We start from the raw sequence: 27,219 nt of genomic DNA, 5'->3' as shown, positions 1-27,219 counted from the left end.
ATCATTTAGTGCAAGTGTCATGTACTCGGGTCCGGGTCGAGTTTCGACTCTCGAGTACTCAAGTCCAATATTTTGGACTCGTGGAGGCCCTATTAAATACATTTCACATTGACTGTGATCCTGGCTGCCCTTAGTGGTAGCTCAATATATATTAATAATATATTTCAAAGCTGTGACAATATGTTCTTACATGATCGGTTGTGTAAGTTGATAGTTGTCCTTAGCATAGCTAAATCTTAATTTTATTTCCTAATGTACTTCAAAGCTACAACAGAATGTTCTTACATGATTGGGTCACATACCAGAATGTTCTTACATGATTCTATAAGCTGGTAGACATCCTTAGTGGTATATATATATATATATATATATAATTCAAAGCTGTGACAGAATGTTCTTACATGATTGGGCTGTATGTGCTGGTAGACATCTTAGTAGTAGATATACATATATAATTCAAAGCAGCAACAATACATTCTTACATGATCTGGCCGTGTGAGCTGGTAGACGACTGGGAAGAGTTCGTTGGCCTTGTCGACCTGGTAGACGAGTTTGTGGACGCCGTGGTCCCAGACCCGGTAGACAAGCGTGAGGAATCTCAGCTGAGTCTCCTCCTCCTCCTCCTCATCCCACTCCTCGATCCGCGCCGCCACCGCATCCAGCGCATATCGGTATGACATCCTAGCCAGGTACACACGCTCCGCGTCACGCAAAAACTTCCTGCAACAAACGACTGGAACGGTGTATATTTCAAAACAAAAATCAAAGATAAATTCAGCTTAAGTAGTCAGAGTACCTTGGCCAAAAATATATCTTCTGCATCATGGAAAAACTTTCTGAAATTAAAATATTCGTACAGTTGAAAAAACCCACCCCAAAATAGAAAGGCATAAACAAGGAATATTATGAATTTTGTTCTTGTTTATATAAGAATTGTTCGTCATGTTTTTGTGAATTTATCGATATATAACCGTCATAAATTGTATAAAATCATGTAGCACATAGCAAAGCAATTTTATACCAAATTTCACTGTTATATATCAATAAATTCACAAAATATTACTAACAATTTTTATAATTAAAAGCTACATGACCTATTTGGTTAAAAATACACACAAATCAGTTTCTAACATTCTTTCCATGACCTGTTTTATGTAATGACGTCTAATTTGATTTAATGACATAAATGTTTTAGGTTTATTGAAAAATAAGATTCAGTTTTTAGTGATGTCCAATCAGAATAGAATAAATTGTATAAAGGCAGAACGTTTGTAATTATATTCTTTTGTCTCCAACATTCTTATTTGTGAAATGGTATCACAACTTAGCCACATGTAACTGTGTAAACAAAGTTAGTTTGTTTTGTTTAATGACACCACTAGAGCACATTGATTAATTAATCATCGGCTATTGGATGTCAAACATTTGGTAATTCTGACTCGTGGTAATCAGAGGAAACCTGCTACAGTACATTTCCCTAATGCAGCAAGGGATCTTTTAAATGCACTTTCCTACAGACAGGAAAGCACATACCACGGCCTTTGACCAGTTGTGCACCGGCTGGAATGAGAAAAAACCCAATCAGTTGAATGGATCCACCGAGGAGGTTCGATCCTGTGATGCAAGCACATTAAGCGAGCACTCAACCGACTGGGCTAAATCCCATCCATGTGTGTAAACAATGAATGGAGTGATACATACTTGCCAGCGTCCGGGTGTCTGTTCATATGTATATGTATCTGAAACAACGTATTACAGTCTTTCAACTCCAGTAAGATCTCCAGTAGCAACTGTACACTCCTCTTGTTGTGAGTCGCAAAACTTCCAGACCGGTCGATTTCTTGTGTGGGGATCTTCCAAATACCCTACCAAAATAAAATTTTACAGATATTGAAGTCTAAGTCAAATTAACAAACAAGAAAAGATTATCAATCTTGTGAATATATATTTCATAATAGATTTGTCACAAAAATTAATTCATTATGTCAAATAAAATAGCAGTGTGCATATATAAAAATAAAGAATTTTTGTTTAAAAAGCTGGAAACTCTTTAAATTACTATAATTTATTAAATGTTTGGTTTTTTGTCTTTGTTTTTTTTAAAAGTTTAAGCCCAATTTAATCTACCTTGTTGAAATTATTTTATACAAAACAAGCTGAAATTAGATAATAAACTAATAATTATATCCTTATGGTTAGCTAAATATACTTGCCTGGAAGAAATTGTTTAACCTCCTTTCACTCAATAACCCCGGAGCTGGCATGTGCTTTTTTGACTGCCAGCGAACATTGCCCAACAACAAATCCTTTGCATATTCCAGGTTCTAAAATAAAACAAGACTTAACATGACTAAACAATCCAATACAAGATATACCTGGCACTGAAAGCTACATTATATTTCAATAACAGGGCTCATGCTGTCGGTAGCTAAATTAGCCATTGGCTAAAATTTTGGTGTGAACAAATGGTTACATAATCTATCCGACACCTCAAACATAATAATAATACCAAATATTCAATTAGCGTAATAGCGATCTCATGACCGGTAACGAGAAACAGTGTCATCCAGAATACAGAGTAGGCCTGATGATGTTTGCTTATTTTAATAATCACGGTTATTAATTTTAACAGCATGCATTCAACATGTATGAAACCAATGCCTGGGTAAGATCTTGTTAAAACTTGTTATTTTAACTTTGTAAAGTCTTTGAACCAAAGTAATAAAAACAGAGCGACAATGAGCGTCAATTTGAATACACATGCCAGTTCATATTATTATAATAAAAAGATGGAAAAGAAAATGCTCAGGGAAAAGAAGGAAGTTACAGTCACGTGACCAGAACAGGAAGGAGGACTCATTGGAAGAACTTTAGGCCATCCCATTGGCTGTTGGGATGTTTGGACCAGACTACTATCCTTAGGTCTCACCACATGGATGTCATCTGCCATTGAAACCCATGTCAAATTGCCCAACTTCAAATGAAGATTGCCAATAGAATGGGTTCTCGTTGGCACTAACAACATACACCACTGCCAACATACATTATATAAGCATTTATTTTCACTCCAAAATTGAGAACATTTCCATCTCAGGTTTTTGCTATATGACATCTGGCTGTAATACCGGTTCGAACAGGTGGTTCATTAACCAATTGACTCCGGCTGTCTATTGCGCTATACACCCATGTCCCAAAAGGTCAATGTACAATATTACAAAATAACATTGGCAAAATACAGCCAGAGGGCTTACCATTAAACATACATATTGTTTTAATTCTTCACCATTTCCTAGAAGTGAATATGTGAACCACAACTTGTGTCACAATTAGGAACTATAGTGGACCGTGATCAATCTACTCTCACCCGGAAGTGATCTGTGTAGTGAGACCGTAAGGGAATATGCATTTGTTTGAGGCCAGGTAAATTATCTCACTGGTAAATCCAATTAAGTTCAAACATGCCAATTTGGATACATATCATTTACGATTTACGATTTATTCTTCTTATTTATTTAGAATTATCTTCTTTCTGCTGCCACTCTTTCCTTGCTAACGGCCAGTTATTTGTAATTAGATAAAATTTTAAGTTTAAATCCAGAAGTTTTCATTTTGGCATGCTAAAGTTGCCTTATTTTGCTGTTTGCTTTTACTATAAACCTAAATCCTGGGAAAAACATTACGTCTAATAGATGTAAATATAAATCAAAAACTTTAGAGAACATTCACTCAAAAACATTAACCTTTTGAAATCTTATTACCTTATGAAAGGGTGAACAGTAGTAGATATGAGCCAGTCTGTACAAGGTCTTGTAATGTGTTGGGTACCTCACAGCACAGAGCTCCAAGCCACTAATACACATGTCTATCAGTTCCTTGCGTAAATTTTCCTTCTTATCTGCAGACAAACTCTCCTCCGAGGTCCCAACATTCCCCAGGTCCTCGTCCCCTGATTTGGGACTTAATGATTTGGCTTCATTAGCGGAGATTTTCACTTCAGAATTCAGCTCGGCTGAAATCTCTATTTGACAAGAATATTTTGTGTCGACATCCATCGGACCTTTAGTTTCTCTTTCCACTTCTTTCTTCTCCTCAATATTACCATCACCATCTTCTTCCTCTGCAGAACTACCCGTCACAGATGATTCTGTGTCTGTGATAATGATTGGCTCTAAAACATGGCCAGATTTTATTAACGGTTTTGAAGATAAAGGTTTGGATCCATTTACTGCATCTCTGGGGTCTTTGACTTCACGATTTAACTCTACAGTGTCTTTCGAGATGACTGGTGCATCACCAGCATTAGCTAACTGATCAGGAGATTTTGGCATAACCTTGACCTCTGAATTGACCTTGACATCTGAACTGACCTTGACATCTGAACTTTCACTAACTTTTGACGTGACCCGAGAGTTATCAGAACATGCTGTAATGGATTTGAAATCTGGCAGTGGTGTCAAATCTTGAACCTCTTTTCCAGTTGTTGCAGTTCTCGTTGCAGCAGTTGGGTCATTCTGCTCCTTGCCGTCTGCTACCCCGGAATCTGTGACATCGGAATACACATCCATGGCCGAGTCCGACTCGGTCTCGGTCACATCCTCACACTCCATCACAACACCTGGAGTTTCGGACAGATGAGAACAGTCAAATCCTTTGGTGGAACTTTCCTCCAGTTTTGGAATCATAAGCTCAATCTTTGCTTCTTCCTCATCCTTTTTAGCATCAGGGACCTTTGATGAAATCTCTGCCATTTCCTCATCACTGGTGGAGGACACAACCAGTTCCACAGTCTTCGTTGAGCTGGAAGCTGGCGGATCGAGCTGCTTCCGTTCAGCCTCCGACTCCACCATCTGGGAGGTCTCCTGGGAAGAGGTCACTAGGTTCTCCTGCTGAGAGTTGTCCGATTCTTTAGCTGCATCAGAGTCAGAGCTCTCCGTGGAACTCTTCTGTTTGGAGTAGTTGTGATCCTGCGGAGTCATGTGGTACACAGGCTTCGCCTTCATGTGACTGTATGACGGGGTGGCCGTCTGGGATGTGAAACCGTCATCGCCAGCGCAAAAATCACGTCTGAAATATTAAAGAGGAATAAAAATTTAATATGGGCTCATTAAAAGCAAAATGCACTTCAAGTTGCCAAATAAATACAGTCTTTATTGTGGCATTTCGATTTGCTTAAAACAAATCAAATCCGTTATATTACTAATACCTTTGACATCCAATAGCCTATGATTTATAAATCAATGTGCTCTAGTGGTGTCGTTAAACAAAACAAACTATTATTAATTCTGTTCCGTTTAAATCTGGATCATGTGCCTTTTATACCTTTGGTTCAGTTTGCCTCTACCGACTGGTCAGTAGGTGTTTCCACTTACCCTCTTCTCCCGTCTCTTCTCCTTGCCTCTACCGACTGGACAGTGGGTGTTTCCACTTACCCTCTCCTCTCCCGTCTCTTCTCCTTGCCTCTACCGACTGGTCATTAGGTGTTTCCACTTACCCTCTTCTCCCCTGTCTCTTCTCCTTGCCTCTACCGACTGGTCTGTAGGTGTTTCTACTTACCCTCTCCTCTCCCGTCTCTTCTCCTTGCCTCTACCGACTGGTCATTAGGTGTTTCCACTTACCCTCTTCTCCCCTGTCTCTTCTCCTTGCCTCTACCGACTGGACAGTAGGTGTTTCCACTTACCCTCTCCTCTCCTGTCTCTTCTCCTTGCCTCTACCGACTGGTCAGTGGGTGTTTCCACTTACCCTCTCCTATCCTGTCTCTTCTCCTTGCCTCTACCGACTGGTCAGTAGGTGTTTCCACTTACCCTCTCCTCTCCTGTCTCTTCTCCTTGCCTCTCGGATTGGTAAGTAGGTGTTTCCACTTACCCTCTCCTCCCCTGTCTCTTCTACTTGCCTCTACCGACTGGTCAGTAAGTGTTTCCACTTACCCTCTCCTCTCCTGTCTCTTCTCCTTGCCTCTCGGATTGGTAAGTAGGTGTTTCCATTTACCCTCTCCTATCCTGTCTCTTCTCCTTGCTTCTACCGACTGGTCAGTAGGTGTTTCCACTTACCCTCTCCTCCCCTGTCTCTTCTCCTTGCCTCTACCGACTGGTCAGTAGGTGTTTCCACTTACCCTCTCCTCTCCTGTCTCTTCTCCTTGCCTCTACCGACTGGTCAGTAGGTGTTTCCACTTACCCTCTCCTCTCCTGTCTCTTCTCCTTGCCTCTCGGATTGGTAAGTAGGTGTTTCCACTTACCCTCTCCTATCCTGTCTCTTCTCCTTGCCTCTACCGACTGGTCAGTAGGTGTTTCCACTTACCCTCTCCTCCCCTGTCTCTTCTCCTTGCCTCTACCGACTGGTCTGTAGGTGTTTCCACTTACCCTCTTCTCCCCTGTCTCTTCTCCTTGCCTCTACCGACTGGTCAGTAGGTGTTTCCACTTACCCTCTCCTCCCCTGTCTCTTCTCCTTGCCTCTACGGACTGGTCAGTGGGTTTTTCCACTTACCCTCTCCTATCCTGTCTCTTCTCTTTGCCTCTACCGACTGGTCAGTGGGTGTTTCCACTTACCCTCTCCTATCCTGTCTCTCCTCCTTGCCTCTACCGACTAGTCAGTAGGTGTTTCCACTTACCCTCTCCTCTCCTGTCTCTTCTCCTTGCCTCTACCGACTGGTCAGTAGGTGTTTCCACTTACCCTCTCCTCTCCTGTCTCTTCTCCTTGCCTCTCAGATTGGTAAGTAGGTGTTTCCACTTACCCTCTCTCCCCTGTCTCTTCTACTTGCCTCTACCGACTGGTCAGTAAGTGTTTCCACTTACCCTCTCCTCTCCTGTCTCTTCTCCTTGCCTCTCGGATTGGTAAGTAGGTGTTTCCATTTACCCTCTCCTATCCTGTCTCTTCTCCTTGCTTCTACCGACTGGTCAGTAGGTGTTTCCACTTACCCTCTCCTCCCCTGTCTCTTCTCCTTGCCTCTACCGACTGGTCAGTAGGTGTTTCCACTTACCCTCTCCTCTCCTGTCTCTTATCCTTGCCTCTACCGACTGGTCAGTAGGTGTTTCCACTTACCCTCTCCTCTCCTGTCTCTTCTCCTTGCCTCTCGGATTGGTAAGTAGGTGTTTCCACTTACCCTCTCCTATCCTGTCTCTTCTCCTTGCCTCTACCGACTGGTCAGTAGGTGTTTCCACTTACCCTCTCCTCCCCTGTCTCTTCTCCTTGCCTCTACCGACTGGTCTGTAGGTGTTTCCACTTACCCTCTTCTCCCCTGTCTCTTCTCCTTGCCTCTACCGACTGGTCTGTAGGTGTTTCCACTTACCCTCTTCTCCCCTGTCTCTTCTCCTTGCCTCTACCGACTGGTCAGTAGGTGTTTCCACTTACCCTCTCCTCCCCTGTCTCTTCTCCTTGCCTCTACGGACTGGTCAGTGGGTGTTTCCACTTACCCTCTCCTATCCTGTCTCTTCTCCTTGCCTCTACCGACTGGTCAGTGGGTGTTTCCACTTACCCTCTCCTATCCTGTCTCTCCTCCTTGCCTCTACCGACTAGTCAGTAGGTGTTTCCACTTACCCTCTCCTCTCCTGTCTCTTCTCCTTGCCTCTAGCGAACGGGCTGTCGGCCGCCTCGGTGAGGTACTCGCGGTACAGAGGCAGATCCACCATCCCGTCCTCCTTCAGCAGCTGCTTTAGAATGACCACGTGCAGGCGGTAGAACAGCTGCAATAGTCAACACAGCATTAACCCATGTAGACAAAGTAATCAGAAAAAAATGGTTGTCAAAACAGAAAACTGCATCTATGCAGGGGATAATATTTCAAAATGTTAGGTATCTGAAAAATTATTCATGTGAATTTTTTTTACCTTGGTAACGCATTGTTCAGTTATGCAAATTTTATCTGCATAACCAAATCAATTACCTCAAACTATCCTTGCCACACACCTGTCATTCCCCACTTCAGAGTGTGTTCAGTGGTTACTTCTGGCATTGTTAAACTTGCATTAAAGTTAGTCATCTTCTGAACTTTGCAAATTTTATTTTCAAAACATGTAACCAATTGGCAGTTCACATAATTTTAATGTTACATACTGCCATGTTACATTGTGAATTATGTATGCCATGTGTAGGCAATCACTGGAACATTTTGAGACAGCTCTTGTTAGTCATAAAAATATAACAGCAATAATAAGGATAAAATAAAGAAATTATTACACTCGCGTGTGTGTCGTACTGATTTTACGAAACTTGTATCAGGATTTATGTACAACCCTTGCTCTCACTCAGGCAATATAAAAATCCTGACTCTATATGCTATTCCTGTGGTTTATACAGGATGACAAGCAGTCCTCACCTCCAGAGCCTCCAGTGCCAGGTGAGGTGGACTGACGTTAAAGACGATCTTCTTTGGATACAGAGCCTCATCTTCATGCAGATATATTGCTGCCTGTAAACAAGAATAATTAATATTAATTAAATGGATATTTAATAACAAACTTGTACCATATAACATATATCCTAACATATAATAGCGAACAGGACCACACATACCAAGATAGTCACAGGATATTTAGTGAGAAGCCAACAGGACAGCACATACCAAGTCACAGGATATTTAGTGAGATGCCAACAGGACAGCATATACCAAGATAGTCACAGGATATTTAGTGAGACGCCAACAGGACAACACATACCAAGATAGTCACAGGATATTTAGTGAGATGCCAACAGGACAGCACATACCAAGATAGTCACAGGATATTTAGTGAGATGCCAACAGGACAGCATATACCAAGATAGTCACAGGATATTTAGTGAGACACCAACAGGACCACACATACCAAGACAGTCAGAGGACACTTGGTTAGTCGCCAACCTGCTTGTAGTGTTCGAGATAGTTTTTACAATGCACTTTCCCAAAGACAGGACATACCAAGACCAGGGCTTCTAGATTATGGACAGGACAGCACATACCAACAGTTGAAGAATATTTAGTGAACAGCCAACAGCGCACATATACTAAGACAGTTTAAGAATATTTAGTGAGCTGCCAACAGGACAGCACATACCAAGACAGTTGGAGAATATTTAGTGAGCTGCCAACAGCACAGCATATATTAAGACAGTTGAAGAATATTTAGTGAGCTGCCAACCTGCTTGTAGTGTTCAAGATAGTCTTTATAATGCACCAAGTGACTTTCCCAAAGACAGGACAGCACATACCAATACAGTCAGAGGAAATTTAGTGAGTCACCAACCTGCTTGTAGTGTTCGAGATAGTCGCGCCGGTGTTTCTTCTTCTTCTCCATCACCTTGCCCATCATGTTTTTATAATGCACTAAGTGACTTTACCAAAGAGAGGATAGCACATACCAATACAGTCAGAGGAAATTTAGTGAGTCACCAATCTGCTTGTAGTGTTCGAGGTAGTTGCATGGGTGTTTCTTCTTCTTCTCCATCACCTTGCCCATCATGTTTTTATAATGCACTAAGTGACTTTACCAAAGACAGGATAGCACATACCAATACAGTCAGAGGAAATTTAGTGAGTCACCAACCTGCTTGTAGTGTTCAAGGTAGTCGCGCGGGTGCTTCTTCTTCTTCTCCATCACCTTGCCCATCATGTAGTGGTGCAGCCACTCCTCCTCGTTGCCCACGGCCTCGCACTCGCTCGCCTTCCAGTAGCAGTTCTGGGCGATCTGCAGCATCTCCTGCTCCGTGTCCTTCACGATCTGAAGCAGCTCTTCGTTCAGTGAAAACCAGCTTTGCTAGAAGAAAAACTCAGTTTTGGGTGTTTTTTTAAACAATATTTCCATATTATTTAAATATGATTTCCATATTTAATTCTGAAGAATGATAATTATGTAAATATGATTTCCATATTTAATTCTGAAGAATTACAATCATTTAAATATGATTTCCATATTTAATTCTGGAGAATGATAATCATTTAAATATGATTTCCATTTTTAATTCTGGAGAATTATAATCATTTAAATATGATTTCCATATTTAATTCTGGAGAATTATAATCATTTAAATATGATTTCTAGTTCAGAAGATGAATCACCACATAAATGATTGAGGGAAGAATGACCATGATAAAGTTATTATATTACTGTTAATATAAAATAAAAATTAAATGAAATGAAAAGTTAAAGTTTGTTTTGTTTAAGGACACCACTAGAGCACATCAAGCGAGCACATTACAACTGGGCTACGTCTCGCCTCATCGGCAACAGGATGTCAAACATTTGGTAAATTTGACATACTGTCTTAGAGAGGAAACCCACTATATTTTGTTATTAGTAACAAGGGATCTTTTACAAGCAACATCGTGCAAACAGAATAGCACATACCACAGGTTTTGATATACCAGTTGTGGTGCACTGGCCGAAACAAGCTTTACTATAAATATAAAAAAATTAATAAAATACTAATATACATCTGGCAAGGCAAGACAATTCTGCAGGGAGGTTATGACTTGGGTTGTAAAGCATATTGGTTGTGCTAGCACAATAAGTTGAATAAGACAATGTACATTTTTTTTATAAAATCCCTAAGATTTTGCTCTAGTATTATAACTTTCAGACACTGATATGTAAACTGATGTTAGGGGGGGGGGGGGAAGAGAGAAAAATGCTATAAAAGACTCTCTCGTCCTTCCTATTCCATGTCATGTTTTAATAAACATATTGAAAGTCATGACATATTACTATTGAAGTGAAACTGCTCATTAAAATTCATGTGACTGTTATGTGTGTCGATTAAAAACAATACCATGCATAAATCCAAATAAACAATTATTTATTTATTTAAAAAACAAAAAGTTCTGAATTAAATTGTAGGATGTTTACAGTTAGAAAAAGGCAATCACATAGGTAGGTATGAAGCTAATAGGAAGGCCTTATGTACTGCTACTCCCAGAATGAACTGAAGAATATCGCTACCATTTTTAGCTGTCTTGAAGCATGAGAATGCAGCTGGTAAGACAAGGATCCATACTCTATCCAAATATTCTTCTGCGAGTCATCAATTTCCACAGATCGTCGGAAACATCGGAGAGCTGCGATGGACTTTTTGTGGATTGGACTATCCATTCTCAGCTCCATCTGCAGTGAAAAGAGTTATCCATCTTTACATGAGTTCTAATACTAGAAAAATAAAATCATTTATGTGTAACTTTATTTAGTAGCTTTGCAGACCACAATTCTTTGTCAATAGTTTACGAGAACCAATCACTAATTGGTTACATGGTGAACTAATACACTTTCTGATAGTCACTTCATCAAGTATTAAAGAAATTATTTATTAAAGATTTGCAATAAAAACATTAAAATTATGTTATATTTTATTTTGCTAACACTGCTGAAAACACTGTTCCCGTCATTAAAATACAAACTCAATACAAACTTTAGGTTATAATTGAATGAGTTGTCAAGGTGGAAATCATATAAACCAATGTTCGATTACTTAAGATATTTAAATATTGGTTTGGTACAACTGTCACTGCTGTTGTGCTAGTTTCTGAATTGTTGCCCTTCCTAAACACAGACTCAGTAGTCTTATACCATATTAGAAGAATCTTAAATGTGTCTTTCAGCTGTTGTAAATGTACGAAAACATGTTCGAAGCATTTTTTATTTCTTTTAAATTCTAAATAACAGTAGCTCTTAATGGAAGGAAGGAATGTTTTATAAATTAATGATGCACTCCACACATATGGTTATGGAACCGAGCTAATGACAGGAAAATCACTAATGCCATGTAGCAGCAAGGAATCTTTATCTGCAGCATCCTACAAACACCAGTTTTAGAGCACTGGCTGGAATGAGAAATAGCCCAATGGGCTAACCAACAGTGATCAATCCTAGACCCGCCATGCTTTAAGCGAGTGCTTTACTGCCTGCCTATGTTTCATCCCCAGCTTTTACTTGATGTGCATCTCTTGGGACATTCACTGATGCAAGATGTGCAATGAATAAGCTGCAAGATTATTATGAAAAAGTTTAAAGTTTGTTTTGTTTAACGACACCACTGGAGCACATTCATTCATTAATTATCGGCTACCGATTGTCAAACATTTGGTAATTCTGACTTGTAGTCATCAGAGGAAACCCGCTACATTTTCCCTAACGCAGCAAGAGATCTTTTATATACACTTTCCCAGACAGGAAAACACATACCACGGCCTTTAACCAGCTGTGGTGCACTGGTTGGAATGAGAGAAAAAAAACCCAATCAGATGAATGGATCCTCCGAGGTGGTTTGATCCTGCGATGCAAGCACCTCAAGCGAGCACTCCACCGATTGAGCTAAACCCTGCCCCTAATTATGAATGACAGGATAGTTTCAGTTAGAATGAATGCAAGCCCAGTGAAAGAGAAAAGCAGTGATTCCCATTGTAACTGATAACTCACGGATCCCAGTTTCTGTTCCAGCTGACTCATTCTAGCCAAGGCCATCCCAGCCCACGAGTCGAGTCTCTTCGGGTTTGCACAAAGATCATATATGTAGAACTTGATTGCTTTTCTGAAATTATACAAAATGGAAAATGTTTCCAAATACAGTAAAACCTCTCTCAACTGGAAACAAAAGGGATCTGGTAAAAAATATGAATTTTTTTTTTTAAAGTAGAATCTGGGGCCTAATTCACGAAACTCTTGTAACTTTGTGATATCACAGTGCAATACAAAAAGACTTGCTAAGAGGATGCTTTGTTGTCTAGCAGAGCCTAAGAGAGCTTTGTTGTCTAGCAGAGCCTAAGAGAGCTTTGTTGTCTAGCAGAGCCTAAGAGAGCTTTGTGAATTAAGCCCCTGGTTTAAAAATATTCTGTTATGTTCTATAGTGATATTTAAACAGTGATACATTTTTAGATAACAAGTTTTGAGGGAATTCCGACTTACTAATAGTGCTGATAATTATAAACTTTATATAAATGGTTTTAAAACAACTATTTTTATATTTTGTTTATTTTCTTGTGTTGTTTGTACATACGTCTGTTCCTTGTTCTTGAAGTAGTAATCGGCCAGAAGGTAATACAGTTCTTTCAGTACCGGGCTGAAAAAGAATAATAAAATACTGTCCAAATCATGTTTATAAAAACATGCGTATATTGATAAAATACTGTTTGATGAAGAGAAACCAAAGTGTGGAGGGTGGGTGGTTGCCAGTTATAATTTCTTTTTATCCTCCAACCACTGTTTCTATTGGCCGAAGTTGATGAACAATTAAAGCAAAGTCATAAACGTATATAATAGCCTATTATGACTTTTGATGTCACATTCTACATTTCAAAATCACTCATTTCACCTCTAGGTCATCATACAATGTAGCTGAAATAACAGAAATAATGGCTTTCCATTTAAATTTTTATGGACTGCAGGATAAAAATAATAACTAGTTAATGACAGGTTATCGGCTCTATCCTTCTGGCCAAATGGCAGGCCTTGCAGCATCTCCCATTCTTGCCTTCACAGGATAAAGATAATAACTAGTTAATGACAGGTTATCGGCTCTATCCTTCTGGCCAAATGGCAGGCCTTGCAGCATCTCCCATTGTTGCCTTCACAGGATAAAGCCAATATCCTAGGTCATTAACTAGTTATTCTCTATTTATTCATCCCATTTTCCACATTTTGTTTGTTTGCTGTTGTTGCTTAGATTATTTTTTCTGTATTTTCTGTACAGATAAAATGGTGGATTTGCAAACCACATTTTTAAAAAGAATAGCCTTGTTTTTTAAAAAAAGACACAAAGTACTATAGAAAAGAAAAGCAAGTAGCTGTCAAAACTGCACACTATACCGAGCATTAGCTACAACACTTAAACAAATTTAATAACTAAATTCTAATTAAACAGATGTATAGACTCACTTGTCACTTTGGTAGCTTGGTGGATCATTTGTGTTGCCTTCAATGTAGTCTTGAATCTGGTCAATTCGTTTGGCTGTAAAATAAATAAATTAAAACAACATTTTACAATTTGAAGTGCAAAAAGATAGAATTTGTTCTTTTAATGAAAAATAGGGTTTTTCTTTATGTAGAAATGCTTGTTGTGCCCTAAGCCTAAGTATTATACAAAGAAATGAGGCATTCCAAACTTCAGCATTACCCAATAATTGGGACAAAACAGTTTGGTTTTATATTATGTTTACCCTTTTCCACAGATGTACAAGAAGGGGTATCAATGGTAATAGCTGTCCCTCCACCCGCCCATTATGAGAAATTTGGGAAATTTCAAACTTTTATAGGGCAACAAGATAACACTTCAACAGCTAGATTCATATTTTTAGCACTGTACAAAATAAACATTCTATATACTGTATGTTATTTTCAACCAACAAGATTTACCTGTGAACTGTGAATCTCGTAACATTTAATATATTTTTATATACCCCCCTCCCCATCTAGTCAAACTTGTACATTTGGGCATAAAAAACTTAGTTTGTTTTGTTTAACAACACCACTAGAGCACGTTGATTAATTAATCATCAGAGGAAACCCACTACATTTTTCCTAATGCAGCAAGGGATTTTTTTATATGCACTTTACCACAGACATGTGGTGCACTGGTCGGAACGAGAGAAAACCCAATCGGTTGAATGGATCCACCGAGGTGGTTTGATCCTGTGACACAAGCACCTCAAGGTAGCACTCAACCAACTGAGCTAAATCCCGCCCCTTCAGGCAAGAACAAAGCAAACAATTATGAGTAGGTGGTCCTTATAATATTATACAAATTAAAATATTATTTATAAACAAGTTGATGGTATGCAGTGTTCTGTGAGATGATCAAATATTGTTAAACAACTTACTGACACTAATATCATCTGGAACAAGTGTTAAAATTTTCCTCATCAAATTTCCAAGCTAGAACAAAACCAAAGTAATTATTATTTACTACACAAAAACTGTCAACATCTCTTGGCTTTATAAAAGCAGAATTAATTCATTTATAAACTGCATTCCAGAATCTTAGTCACAGTATTATTTTATTTTAAAATATTTCCATATCATTTAAATATGATTTCCATATTTAATTCTGGAGAATGATAATCATTTATATATCATTTTCAGTTCATATTATGAATCACCACAAAGATTATTGAGGGAAGCATGACCATGATCAAGATATTTGAGTGTTAATATAAACTAAAAATGGAAGTTTGTTTTGTTTAACGACACCACTAGAGCACATTAATTTATTAATCATCGGCTATTGGATGTCAAATATTTGGTACTTCTGACATATAGTCTTAAAGAGGAAACCTGCCACATTTTCCCATTAGTAGTAAGGGATCTTTTATATGCACCATCCCACAGATGGCAAGTGATCCACAAAAGCGGAAATGATTTTATGTATTACATTTTTTTTAATGGGCTATTTCTGGCACTTAAAACAAAACAAAGTTTAACTTTTGTAACTGTCAATCAACTGTGACATTTGTTGGGCAATATCAGCCCGAGAAGAAACACTTTGTGACACGTGATTTTCAATTTAATTGTTTTGCTTGGGTTCTTCTCATGGTGAATTTTATATAAGTAAAGTTCCTGCATAATAGTTTTCACATGGTGCACCCATATGTTATGAAAATAACCAAAACATCCCAAATAGAAAATATTCTACTGTACACAAATAGATTACCTTCCATTAATTTAAGTAAAGAAGTTTGCTAAACATATTTACTGTGTTATAGTGACGTCTGGTGTGGTACATCATAGAATATATCCAAACAAACAGCCAATACAAATAAATGTAAGATTCCGTATGCAATTACAATTTATTTTAAACCATTCAAAAATATTTAAAGTTATTCTTTCCAAAGAAACACTGTACAGGGCTAGCTCTGGCACTCGCCGCCAAATTCACCAACTGTGAATTTTGAGAAAAAATGGCAAACTTTATTTTAATTTTGTCAAATATTTTGATAGAAAATAACTAGGATTGTGCCATTTTTGAAGTTTAATAGATAGATAATTTGACGAAATTTACTGCTCACCCAGAGCTAGCCCTGACTACATCTCAATGAAACAAATGCAGTTTGAGTCTCATTAAACAACGCGACCTCACCTCAGCTGACATTGTGCTGGTCTTATAACTGTCGAACTCCGGAAGTGTCTTCGGTTTGTAGTATTTGAATACTGACTCTGCTCTACTCCATGACAAAGAAATCTGAAGGTGAATGAATGAATGAATGAATGAAAGAATGAATGAATGTTTAACGACACCCCAGCACATAAAATACATCAGCTTTTAGCTTTTAAAACAGTGTAAAGAATTGTGCACAAAAATACAAATATTACAAAGATAAAATAAAATTTTGAATAAAATTCACTGAAGAGGAAGGTTCATGTAGTCCTTAATGATACAGATGATCAAAAGATCTTGGCATACAATTTTAAAAATAAAAGTTCAGTCGTATTTGGAATTTTGTTACCATTCTTAACTGTTTTGCCATTCTTTTTATGGCAGGTCATCACCTACATGTATATTATATAAATTTATAAAAAACAACATTTTAATAACAATAAACATAATAATCATTAGAACCACACAGACAGACACACACAGAGATAAATACATACACACACAACTACAGACACATATATAAAAACACCACACCACACCACACACACCCATACAAACACAAACCACACACTCGTCTCCCCCCCCCCCCCCCCCCCCCCAAACACATCAACGCCCAACCCCTACCCCCTCCACCAACATACCACCACTTACTGGAGCCACATTGTGATCATGAAGGTGTTTGGCCTTGCCCTTCTTGTTGGGATGTCCATACAGGCAGAACACACACTGCTCAAATGCCATGTCAAGGTCATCCTTCAGAGAACTCACTTTATCCATCTCTTTTTCCAAGATGTCCATAAAGTATAGCAGCAAGGCACCATGGGATTTCGTGCACCAAGAATGACTAATATTTAAAAAATAGGTATGTTAATATTTTAAATTAATATATTTCAAATAATATTGGAAAATGAATGTTCATTTTCTTTAGTCTTTTTGTAAACCAAAATTTTACAAGTACTATGTAAGATATTTTGGAGAAATTTTCAGATGCAAAGATAGATTAAAAAAACATAACTGGAGAAGTTTATAAAGTTTTGAAAAGTTGAGGTTACTTTGAGATTTTAATTGAACAGACAAGAAACCATCTTTCAGACGGCACTAAAATCCAGCATTTCAGAAAAATAAACCCTGAGGATTTTAATCTCTGCTACAGAGATATTTTAAAATAGATAAAGTAGATAAGCTGAATGATCTGAATTAGGGCTAGCTCTGGCACTCACCAAATTGTGAATTTTATAAAGAAATGACCAATTTTATTTTAATTTAGCAAAAATATTTTTATGTAATAATTATTACAAAGGGTGAACAATAATTACTTCATCCCCTCCCCTCCACTTACATTATTAATTTTCTTTCTTTCTGGAATTAAAAAACCAGTCTGAGCACTAAATCGTAATAATAATAATAATAATAATAATAATAATAATACATCCAAGTTGGAATGTCAAATGTGATAAAACTGGTTACCGGCCGAGGTATTCGTGTGCGACATTAAGAAGCATCAGAGAGGAGCTGATCACACTGTCGTCCAGTTGTCCATCGTGTTCCGTGCTCACTGTCTGGAGGTTACGCTCCTCACTGCAATACAAAACACAGCCTACATTCACTAATACTAAAACGTTTGTTTTCTTTAACATCACTAGAGCACAAACAAACTAGGCTGTCGAAAGTGGGAGAATCCACGTTCTCCTCACATACACCCAATTTAACCACCCACATTTTAAATTACTTGAAAGCTGTTATATACATCAACTACATGTATGTGCACCTGTGATTCAATAAGAATTCTAAACTTTTAATTGTCTTACTTCCTATAATCTTTGTTTTGTGTCAGCCATTAGGCTTATATCAACTGCATAACTTTTTATTTTGTGATGAAACTTGGTAGGATCTGTTACAAAAGACAAAATTAACCAAATATTACCCATGTTTTATTGATCTGAAACCTACAGTTTGTTAGAAAGGAAGCTAAATGTGAAAATGTCATGTGGGTCCAACATATAAACACAGAGCTTTGGATTTCATGGAAACGATCATTTCCGATAATGTGTCGGTAAAAACATGTAACCAAAATTTCCCACGATTATTATCAAAGTACGACTAGTCACTGAAAATATTATTATATATAATTATTTTTTAAAAACAGTTTCCGATATGTTCCCATGATCACAAGGTACGGAACAGAAAAAGTGTTTCCCCATGAAATTTGAAATCCTATGGGAATTTGAACATATTAATATTTTTAGTTTTTACATGAACTTGGGCTGACACAGGTAAAATACTGACTGTTTTATAAGCCTTGACAACAGAATCCACGGCAGCACGGTGGCAATGGGCATGTCAGTCGACGTCTCTGCAACGTCCATCATGATCTCGATGGTTTTAACCAGGTTACTGGCATACCGAATCATGTTGATAGACGTCAGGGCTTTCAAGCTGTCTTTATCTTTGTCCAAAACCCTGCAAACAAGTACAAAATACAAACATCTCAAGTCTCTGGAAAACTGCGAGAACGACAATTCATTCACGCATCATTTTAATCAGCCAGTACTGGTGCAAGTCTAGTTTAGTGTAACCTGGTTTTCATTTGCACATTAAATTTAGCACATCATTTACATGTCATGCAAAATTAAATAAAGTTTGTGTTGTTTAACGACACCACTAGAGCACACTGATTTATTAATCATCAGCTATTGGATGTCAAACATTTGGTAATTTTGACGTATTGTCTTAGTGAGAAAACCTGCTACATTTTCCTATTAGTAGCAAGGGATCTTTTATATGCACCATCCCACACAGGACAGCACGTACCACAGCCATTGATATATCAGTTGTGGTACCCTGGCTGGAACGAGAAATAGCCCAAAGGGTCCACCAATGGGGCTCGATTGTAGACCGATTGCGAATCAAGTGAGCGCTTTACCACTGGGCTACATCCTGCCTTCCATCATTTTAATCAAGTGAGCGCTTTACCACTGGGCTACATCCTGCCTTCCCCATCATTTTAATCAAGTGAGCGCTTTACCACTGGGCTACATCCTGCCATCCCCATCATTTTAATCAAGTGAGCGCTTTACCACTGGGCTACATCCTGCCATCCCCATCATTTTAATCAAGTGAGCGCTTTACCACTGGGCTACATCCTGCCATCCCCATCATTTTAATCAAGTGAGCGCTTTACCACTGGGCTACATCCTGCCATCCCCATCATTTTAATCAAGTGAGCGCTTTACCACTGGGCTACATCCTGCCTTCCCCATCATTTTAATCAAGTGAGCGCTTTACCACTGGGCTACATCCTGCCATCCCCATCATTTTAATCAAGTGAGCGCTTTACCACTGGGCTACATCCTGCCATCCCCATCATTTTAATCAAGTGAGCGCTTTACCACTGGGCTACATCCTGCCATCCCCATCATTTTAATCAAGTGAGCGCTTTACCACTGGGCTACATCCTGCCATCCCCATCATTTTAATCAAGTGAGCGCTTTACCACTGGGCTACATCCTGCCATCCCCATCATTTTAATCAGCCACCACTGGGCTACATCCTGCCATCCCCATCATTTTAATCAGCCACCACTGGGCTACATCCTGCCATCCCCATCATTTTAATCAGCCACCACTGGTCTACATCCTGCCATCCCCATCATTTTAATCAGCCACCACTGGGCTACATCCTGCCATCCCCATCATTTTAATCAGTCACCACTGGGCTACATCCTGCCATCCCCATCATTTTAATCAGCCACCACTGGGCTACATCCTGCCATCCCCATCATTTTAATCAGTCACCACTGGGCTACATCCTGCCATCCCATCATTTTAATCAGTCACCACTGGGCTACATCCTGCCATCCCCATCATTTTAATCAGTCACCACTGGTCTACATCCTGCCATCCCCATCATTTTAATCAGCCACCACTGGGCTACATCCTGCCATCCCCATCATTTTAATCAGCCACCACTGGGCTACATCCTGCCATCCCATCATTTTAATCAGTCACCACTGGGCTACATCCTGCCATCCCCATCATTTTAATCAGCCACCACAGGGCTACATCCTGCCATCCCCATCATTTTAATCAGCCACCACTGGGCTACATCCTGCCATCCCCATCATTTTAATCAGTCACCACTGGGCTACATCCTGCCATCCCCATCATTTTAATCAGTCACCACTGGGCTACATCCTGCCATCCCATCATTTTAATCAGTCACCACTGGGCTACATCCTGCCATCCCCATCATTTTAATCAGTCACCACTGGGCTACATCCTGCCATCCCCATCATTTTAATCAGCCACCACTGGGCTACATCCTGCCATCCCCATCATTTTAATCAGCCACCACTGGGCTACATCCTGCCATCCCCATCATTTTAATCAGCCACCACTGGGCTACATCCTGCCATCCCCATCATTTTAATCAGTCACCACTGGGCTACATCCTGCCATCCCATCATTTTAATCAGCCACCACTGGTCTACATCCTGCTATCCCCATCATTTTAATCAGCCACCACTGGTCTACATCCTGCCATCCCATCATTTTAATCAGCCACCACTGGGCTACATCCTGCCATCCCATCATTTTAATCAGCCACCACTGGGCTACATCCTGCCATCCCCATCATTTTAATCAGCCACCACTGGGCTACATCCTGCCATCCCATCATTTTAATCAGCCACCACTGGGCTACATCCTGCCATCCCCATCATTTTAATCAGCCACCACTGGGCTACATCCTGCCATCCCCATCATTTTAATCAGCCACCACTGGGCTACATCCTGCCATCCCCATCATTTTAATCAGCCACCACTGGGCTACATCCTGCCATCCCCATCATTTTAATCAGTCACCACTGGGCTACATCCTGCCATCCCATCATTTTAATCAGCCACCACTGGGCTACATCCTGCCATCCCCATCATTTTAATCAGCCACCACTGGGCTACATCCTGCCATCCCCATCATTTTAATCAGCCACCACTGGGCTACATCCTGCCATCCCCATCATTTTAATCAGCCACCACTGGGCTACATCCTGCCATCCCCATCATTTTAATCAGCCACCACTGGGCTACATCCTGCCATCCCCATCATTTTAATCAGCCACCACTGGTCTACATCCTGCCATCCCCATCATTTTAATCAGCCACCACTGGGCTACATCCTGCCATCCCCATCATTTTAATCAGCCACCACTGGTACAAGTCTAGTTTAGTATAACCTGGTTTTCATTTGCACATTAAATTTACCACATCATTTACATGATCCTTACATGTCATACAAAATGAAATAACTTACCTGGATTTTAATGCTACAAGATCGGGGGGAGGGAGGGGGGAAAGAAAGGAATATATGTTTATGACACCTCAGCACATTTTAAAAATATGTCTATTTGGTGTGGACACCTGGTCAAGATAATGAGAGGAAGCCTGCTGCCACTACATAAGCTAGTTCTACCAATGAAGTAGTAAGAGATCTTTTATATGCGCTTTCCCAAGACACAACAGTACATACCACAATGTTTGATAAAACAGCATTCTCATTATACGATTAGTCGACCCGACTCGTAGCATGCGATTTGTCGGCTCGGAACATAAAGACTAAAGACGTTCTGATTTAAGTGTTCTCACAGTATGATTCGTTCGCATGCGATAAACTGGTGACACTAATCGCATAACGAGACTGCCCCTTAAGCAAGTGACTGGGCACTGGCTGAGATGGAGGAAACCAAAACCAGAGTCTATAGAGGGGGATCGATCCTACAACGTATCACATGATGGGATGATGAGACTGCAGCTTTGAAAATGCCATGGTATAGACGGGAACTCGAACCTGTTCAATGCTGTGAATATCTGGTTCATAGTAGCTGCCCATTCCATGCGAGACTGTGTCGACGATGCATGGCGGTAATGGTAGAACGCTTCATTGAATGACACCTCTCCCCAAAAAATACATTTCTGAAATTAAATTAAAATGTTTTCTTTCTCATAAATCTAACACAAACAAATTCAAAAATAAATCTGAATTATATTATACCATAGACAAATGCAGCTAGTCAAAAACTCTATTATGGAGAGGATGTAAAAAAAAAACCACCTGATTTTATATTACACAATAGCTGAACGGCTCTGTATTAACAGTGATGGTTTTATCAGTCACCAGAATGGTTATTCTAAAATGTTTTGGGCCACACAAAATATAAACATATTGAATTTTTCTAACTTAAGATAACATATTCTGAAAACTTGAGTAAGTGATAATCTGTATCATCTCCACAGGGTTAGGTACAATATATATATGTACTAGCAAACAAATGATCTTTGTAAGTAAAAACAACAAGTTTAACAATTATTCTGAGAGGACTGCTAAAGCAATACATGTCCCCTACCGGACACAACAAATTTCAAGGGTCAAAACTGTCAAAAATGGGTAAATCACAAACAAAGTTAAACTTGATCTGTAATAGAACATACTAACGCTATACACATAATTTCAGCTCAATTTCTTGAGGCATTGCAAACAAAAGTAAGGAAATGTTTTCTTGTGTCTCCTAAATTCAAGGGCCATAACTGTCAAAAAAGGGTGAATTGCCATAAAAGTCGAACTTGATCTGTAACAGTATATGATAAAGCTATACACAAAATGTCAGCTCAATATCTTAAGACATTGTGAAAAACACATCCGGAAAAATATATGTGGAACAGATGAATAGACAGACGGAGATGAAACCTATAGTTCCCTCCGGTTGGACCGATAGGAGACTAAAAATAGAAATCTAAAGACTTACACAGACAGACAGACAGACAGAAAGATGGAGATGAAACCTATAGTCCCCTCCAGTGGGACCAATAGGGGACTAAAAATAGAAATCTAAAGACTTACACCCAGGTTTTTGAGCTTAAAGAGAGAATCTTGAAGCAACAGCAGCTGTGAATGCCTTTCTGGTAGCGGAGCCTTGAAGTCAATCGCCTGAAGAAGAACACAACTTTAGTACACAGGAATATGAGGAGCTCAAGAGAAGTTAATTTATTCAACAGTAAATCATATCAGCCATTGGGGAATGATGGTGATTCAATAGACAGTGAGATAAGTAGAAACAAAAACTAGACAAATGTTCCATTAAGAAGGCATTGGAATAAGCATAGTGCCTGATAACACAAGTCACAAATTATAAGCTAGCTTTGGCATTCGCCAACTTTGTCAATTGTAAATTTTCAAAACAATTGGCTAATTTTATTTTTATTTGGCAAATAAATTTCATTAATAATTGTTATTTTATTACAAAATAACAGGATTTTTTTTTGCAATTATTGAAATTTAACTAGATGATTGGGCAAGATCTTTTGCTCACCCAGAGCTAGCCCTACAGTACGGACGTAATAACGTAAGGATTACAACAAATTGATGATTTTCTGCAGTTTAATACAAAGAAAATCTGATTTAAGCTACAGAGCCATGTTTCCAAGGTTTGTTTCTTACAGTAATTTCAAACTACTAGAAACAGGGATAAACAGAAAAGTTTCAAGTAATGTGTAATTTACCAGAAAAAGATTTAACACTGCCTAATAACTAATGTCATCTTTTTTTTCACAAAATTTAAAGTGACATTCACTAATATTAATCTTATTTAGTAAATAATATTGGGCCGAATTTACGAAGCTTGTTTTTTTTTAAACCAGGTGTTTAAGGATTGAAAATACATCTAGTTATCTGTGTGTAAGTCTAAAATAGGCTTTGTAAATTCAACCCATTCAGTTTATCTAACTAAACATCAACATGAATTGTCTTCTGATAAAAAATAATGTCACAGTGGTATTTTATCTCCTGCCCCCACCTTTCCTGACTGTGCGAGATCTGGAAATGTCTTGAGGAGAAACTGGACGGTTTTCTCGTAGTCCTCTGCGTTGTACCATTTCTGAGTCTCGTCGAGAGACTGACATCGCAGCAGTGACTCCAGCTGTTTCTGACATATATCTGTGACAAGCAAAAAAAGACAAAATATTGAGAGAACAAATTTTAAACATTATTTTCACGATTTTGTAACGCTAAGATAGCTTTAAAAATATGGGCCCTGGTAACCTGAATGTTACAACAAAATTATAAAATAGATAATTCCCCTTATTTTTACTAGTGGAGTCCGTCACAACTAAAGCTTTGTTTAACATTTAAAGAGTAACATTCTCAATTTTATTATTATGTGGTAACCTTCTGGTAAAAACCAGACCAGAAAAAGCAGGTTTCTCAAAACAGCTAAATATATTTTTCACAGATTACTTTACATATTAATTGCATTGTTCAAGAAAGTTAAACACAATTAATATCTTGCAAAACTTGCTCAATAATATCAGAGCTTATCTTTCTTTTTTAATATTTATAGAACATAAAACACAAAGTGAAATGTCAGGCATAAGCTGTATTATATATGTAGGCCTATACTGCACCTTTGTTTATTAAGTTTAAAGGTTCAGAAATTATCATAAATGACTATAAACACATTTTCACTTGCAATATTGAGTGATTGAGTGTGCTCTGAAATAAAAAATAAAAATTCCTATATCTCTGAAATTCCAATGACAATGATCAAAATAAAATAAATTTGTAAAAGTGGATTTAAAAAACTCTCATCAGACTTAAAATTTCACTAAACTATATGTTATCTTGTTTGAAAATAATGAAATGTTGCAATCAGCTACACACACACACACACAAACACGTATGCACACACACACGCCCACTCAACACACACACGACCACGCTCACACGCAACACACACACACACACCAAGTACTAGTAAATATTGTTCATCTTTTGAAAATATGACTAAAATGTTTATACCTTTAGTAATTAAATCATCCACCTTACAGTTCTGAAGTTTCACTGCGTGTAAGTCTTTTTCAACACCATACGACAGATAATTCTTGACCTGCAACAAGAATATGACTTACTTATTTTAATAAGAAAAACTGCTAATTAAAACTCCAGAGCTCGAACTTACAAATTTATAAACCACAGCAATTCTTTTTTAAATGACCGTGGGTGAAACGGCCCACAGATGGTAATTGTGAGCCCCCTACAGCAATTGTTTTTAAATGACCGTGGGTGAAACGGCCCACAGATGGTAATTGTGAGCCCCCTACAGCAATTGTTTTTTAAATGACCGTGGGTGAAACGGCCCACAGATGGTAATTGTGAGCCCCCTACAGCAATTGTTTTTAAATGACCGTGGGTGAAACGGCCCACAGATGGTAATTGTGAGCCCCCTACAGCAACTGTTTTTAAATGACCGTGGGTGAAACGGCCCACAGATGGTAATTGTGAGCCCCCTACAGCAATTGTTTTTAAATGACCGTGGGTGAAACGGCCCACAGATGGTAATTGTGAGCCCCCTACAGCAATTGTTTTTAAACGACCGTGGGTGAAACGGCCCACAGATGGTAATTGTGAGCCCCCTACAGCAACTGTTTTTAAATGACCGTGGGTGAAACGGCCCACAGATGGTAATTGTGAGCCCCCTACAGCAATTGTTTTTTAAATGACCGTGGGTGAAACGGCCCACAGATGGTAATTGTGAGCCCCCTACAGCAATTGTTTTTTAAATGACCGTGGGTGAAACGGCCCACAGATGGTAATTGTGAGCCCCCTACAGCAATTGTTTTTAAATGACCGTGGGTGAAACGGCCCACAGATGGTAATTGTGAGCCCCCTACAGCAATTGTTTTTTAATGACCGTGGGTGAAACGGCCCACAGATGGTAATTGTGAGCCCCCTACAGCAATTGTTTTTAAAGTAGCAAATAAACATGACTGACAGGTTATTTTGCTGTATGAAGTTTTTTTCAAATGTACCAAATTGTGTATACATTTTGGTGTATAAATTTTGTCATCAGCACAGAGCTTTACTGCGACGGCAGTAATTTTTATCCCGCGGCACAAGACTGCTGTCGGTGACATCCTGACCTACGACAGTTTATAACACAAAAGTTTGAGCCATGCAACTCAGTCATATTTAATACTGCATGAACTTTTGAAATTCATTTTACACTGAATATCTAAAATGACTATTATATCATTGGTGAAATCGGACTTTACCAAGAAATTTATTGAAGGTAGTGATTAACTGCTACCCTAACTTAGATTATGGCAAGCTATTTACGATGTTACCGTATTGTTACTATATACAAGCTGAGGGAAGCGAACAATTAAGTCTCCGTGAACTAGTCGCACCGGTGTAATGGCAAGCAAGAGTGATAGCTCCCCATATTTGGTGAGGTCTGTCAAATTATTACTGTTTACTCAACAGTTGTTAATATCAAATTCACATATACTTAAGAAAGAAAGAAATGTTTTATTTAACGATTCACTCAACACATTTTAGTTACGGTTATATGGCGTCAGACATATGGTTAAGGACCATACAGATTTTGAGAGGAAACCCACTGTCGCCACTACATGGGCTACTCTTTCCGATTAGCAGCAAGGGATCTTTTATTTGCGCTTCCCACAGGCAGGATAGCACAAACCATGGCCTTTGTTGAACCAGTTATGGATCACTGGTCGGTGCAAGTGGCTTACACCTACCCATTGAGCCTTGCGGAGCACTCACTCAGGGTTTGGAGTCAGTATCTGGATTAAAAAACCCATGCCTCGACTGGGATCCGAACCCAGTACCTACCAGCCTGTAGACCGATGGCCTAACCACGACACCACTGAGGCTGGTCATATACTTAAGATTAATGTTCTATTTCCAATCTATAGCTTGCTCCCTTGATCAGACAAATACTCCTAAATTGGTGGTATTAACTTAGGTACACTTAGATAGAACTTTGAGCCAGCCGAATGACTTCCTAAATAACTAAAGACATGAAAAATGCACAGATTAAAGAATGGGAAAATTACATCTCTTACCAATGAAACTGCATTCCTATGCCACACATCTATCAAAGAAGTTTACACAAACAATATTATAAACAAAGGCAAGGCTAAATAAAATTATAAAAAAATATATTTCTTTTAAATTATTCTGCTAACATTAATTATAAGAAATGACAGCAAGTATTTTTCTTATTTAAAAATATGAATCGAAAGAACCATGCGCACACTTTTTGCATGAACATCTATGCGGAGTTGTACTCTATGACACAGTCGATCACATTATCAGAGGTCA

At 38.8% G+C, this 27,219-nt stretch overlaps 1 protein-coding gene across 1 annotated transcript in view; it reads right to left on the bottom strand.

Moving 5' to 3' along the window:
- LOC121381371 (calcineurin-binding protein cabin-1-like) overlaps positions 1–27,219 on the bottom strand; it is a 77,689-nt gene that overhangs the window by 3,660 nt on the left and 46,810 nt on the right. Inside the window, exons 21-40 of the mRNA XM_041510657.1 lie at positions 24,892–24,979; positions 23,891–24,030; positions 22,939–23,025; positions 21,889–22,013; positions 18,331–18,504; positions 17,512–17,622; positions 16,696–16,888; positions 16,027–16,128; positions 14,771–14,825; positions 13,830–13,902; positions 12,952–13,014; positions 12,375–12,486; positions 10,905–11,066; positions 9,513–9,722; positions 8,309–8,401; positions 7,531–7,676; positions 3,759–5,064; positions 2,214–2,324; positions 1,702–1,865; positions 483–720 (exon numbers count right to left, since the gene is read on the bottom strand). Of these exons, the coding sequence (XP_041366591.1) occupies positions 483–720; positions 1,702–1,865; positions 2,214–2,324; positions 3,759–5,064; positions 7,531–7,676; positions 8,309–8,401; positions 9,513–9,722; positions 10,905–11,066; positions 12,375–12,486; positions 12,952–13,014; positions 13,830–13,902; positions 14,771–14,825; positions 16,027–16,128; positions 16,696–16,888; positions 17,512–17,622; positions 18,331–18,504; positions 21,889–22,013; positions 22,939–23,025; positions 23,891–24,030; positions 24,892–24,979 (3,753 nt within the window). The remainder of the gene's footprint in view (positions 1–482; positions 721–1,701; positions 1,866–2,213; positions 2,325–3,758; positions 5,065–7,530; positions 7,677–8,308; positions 8,402–9,512; positions 9,723–10,904; positions 11,067–12,374; positions 12,487–12,951; positions 13,015–13,829; positions 13,903–14,770; positions 14,826–16,026; positions 16,129–16,695; positions 16,889–17,511; positions 17,623–18,330; positions 18,505–21,888; positions 22,014–22,938; positions 23,026–23,890; positions 24,031–24,891; positions 24,980–27,219) is intronic.

Source organism: Gigantopelta aegis, chromosome 9, assembly GCF_016097555.1.
Source record: "Gigantopelta aegis isolate Gae_Host chromosome 9, Gae_host_genome, whole genome shotgun sequence".
NCBI lineage: Eukaryota > Metazoa > Mollusca > Gastropoda > Neomphalida > Peltospiridae > Gigantopelta > Gigantopelta aegis.
The sequence above is the reverse complement of the archived record's forward strand: the minus strand, read 5'-3'. Positions and strand labels throughout refer to the sequence as shown.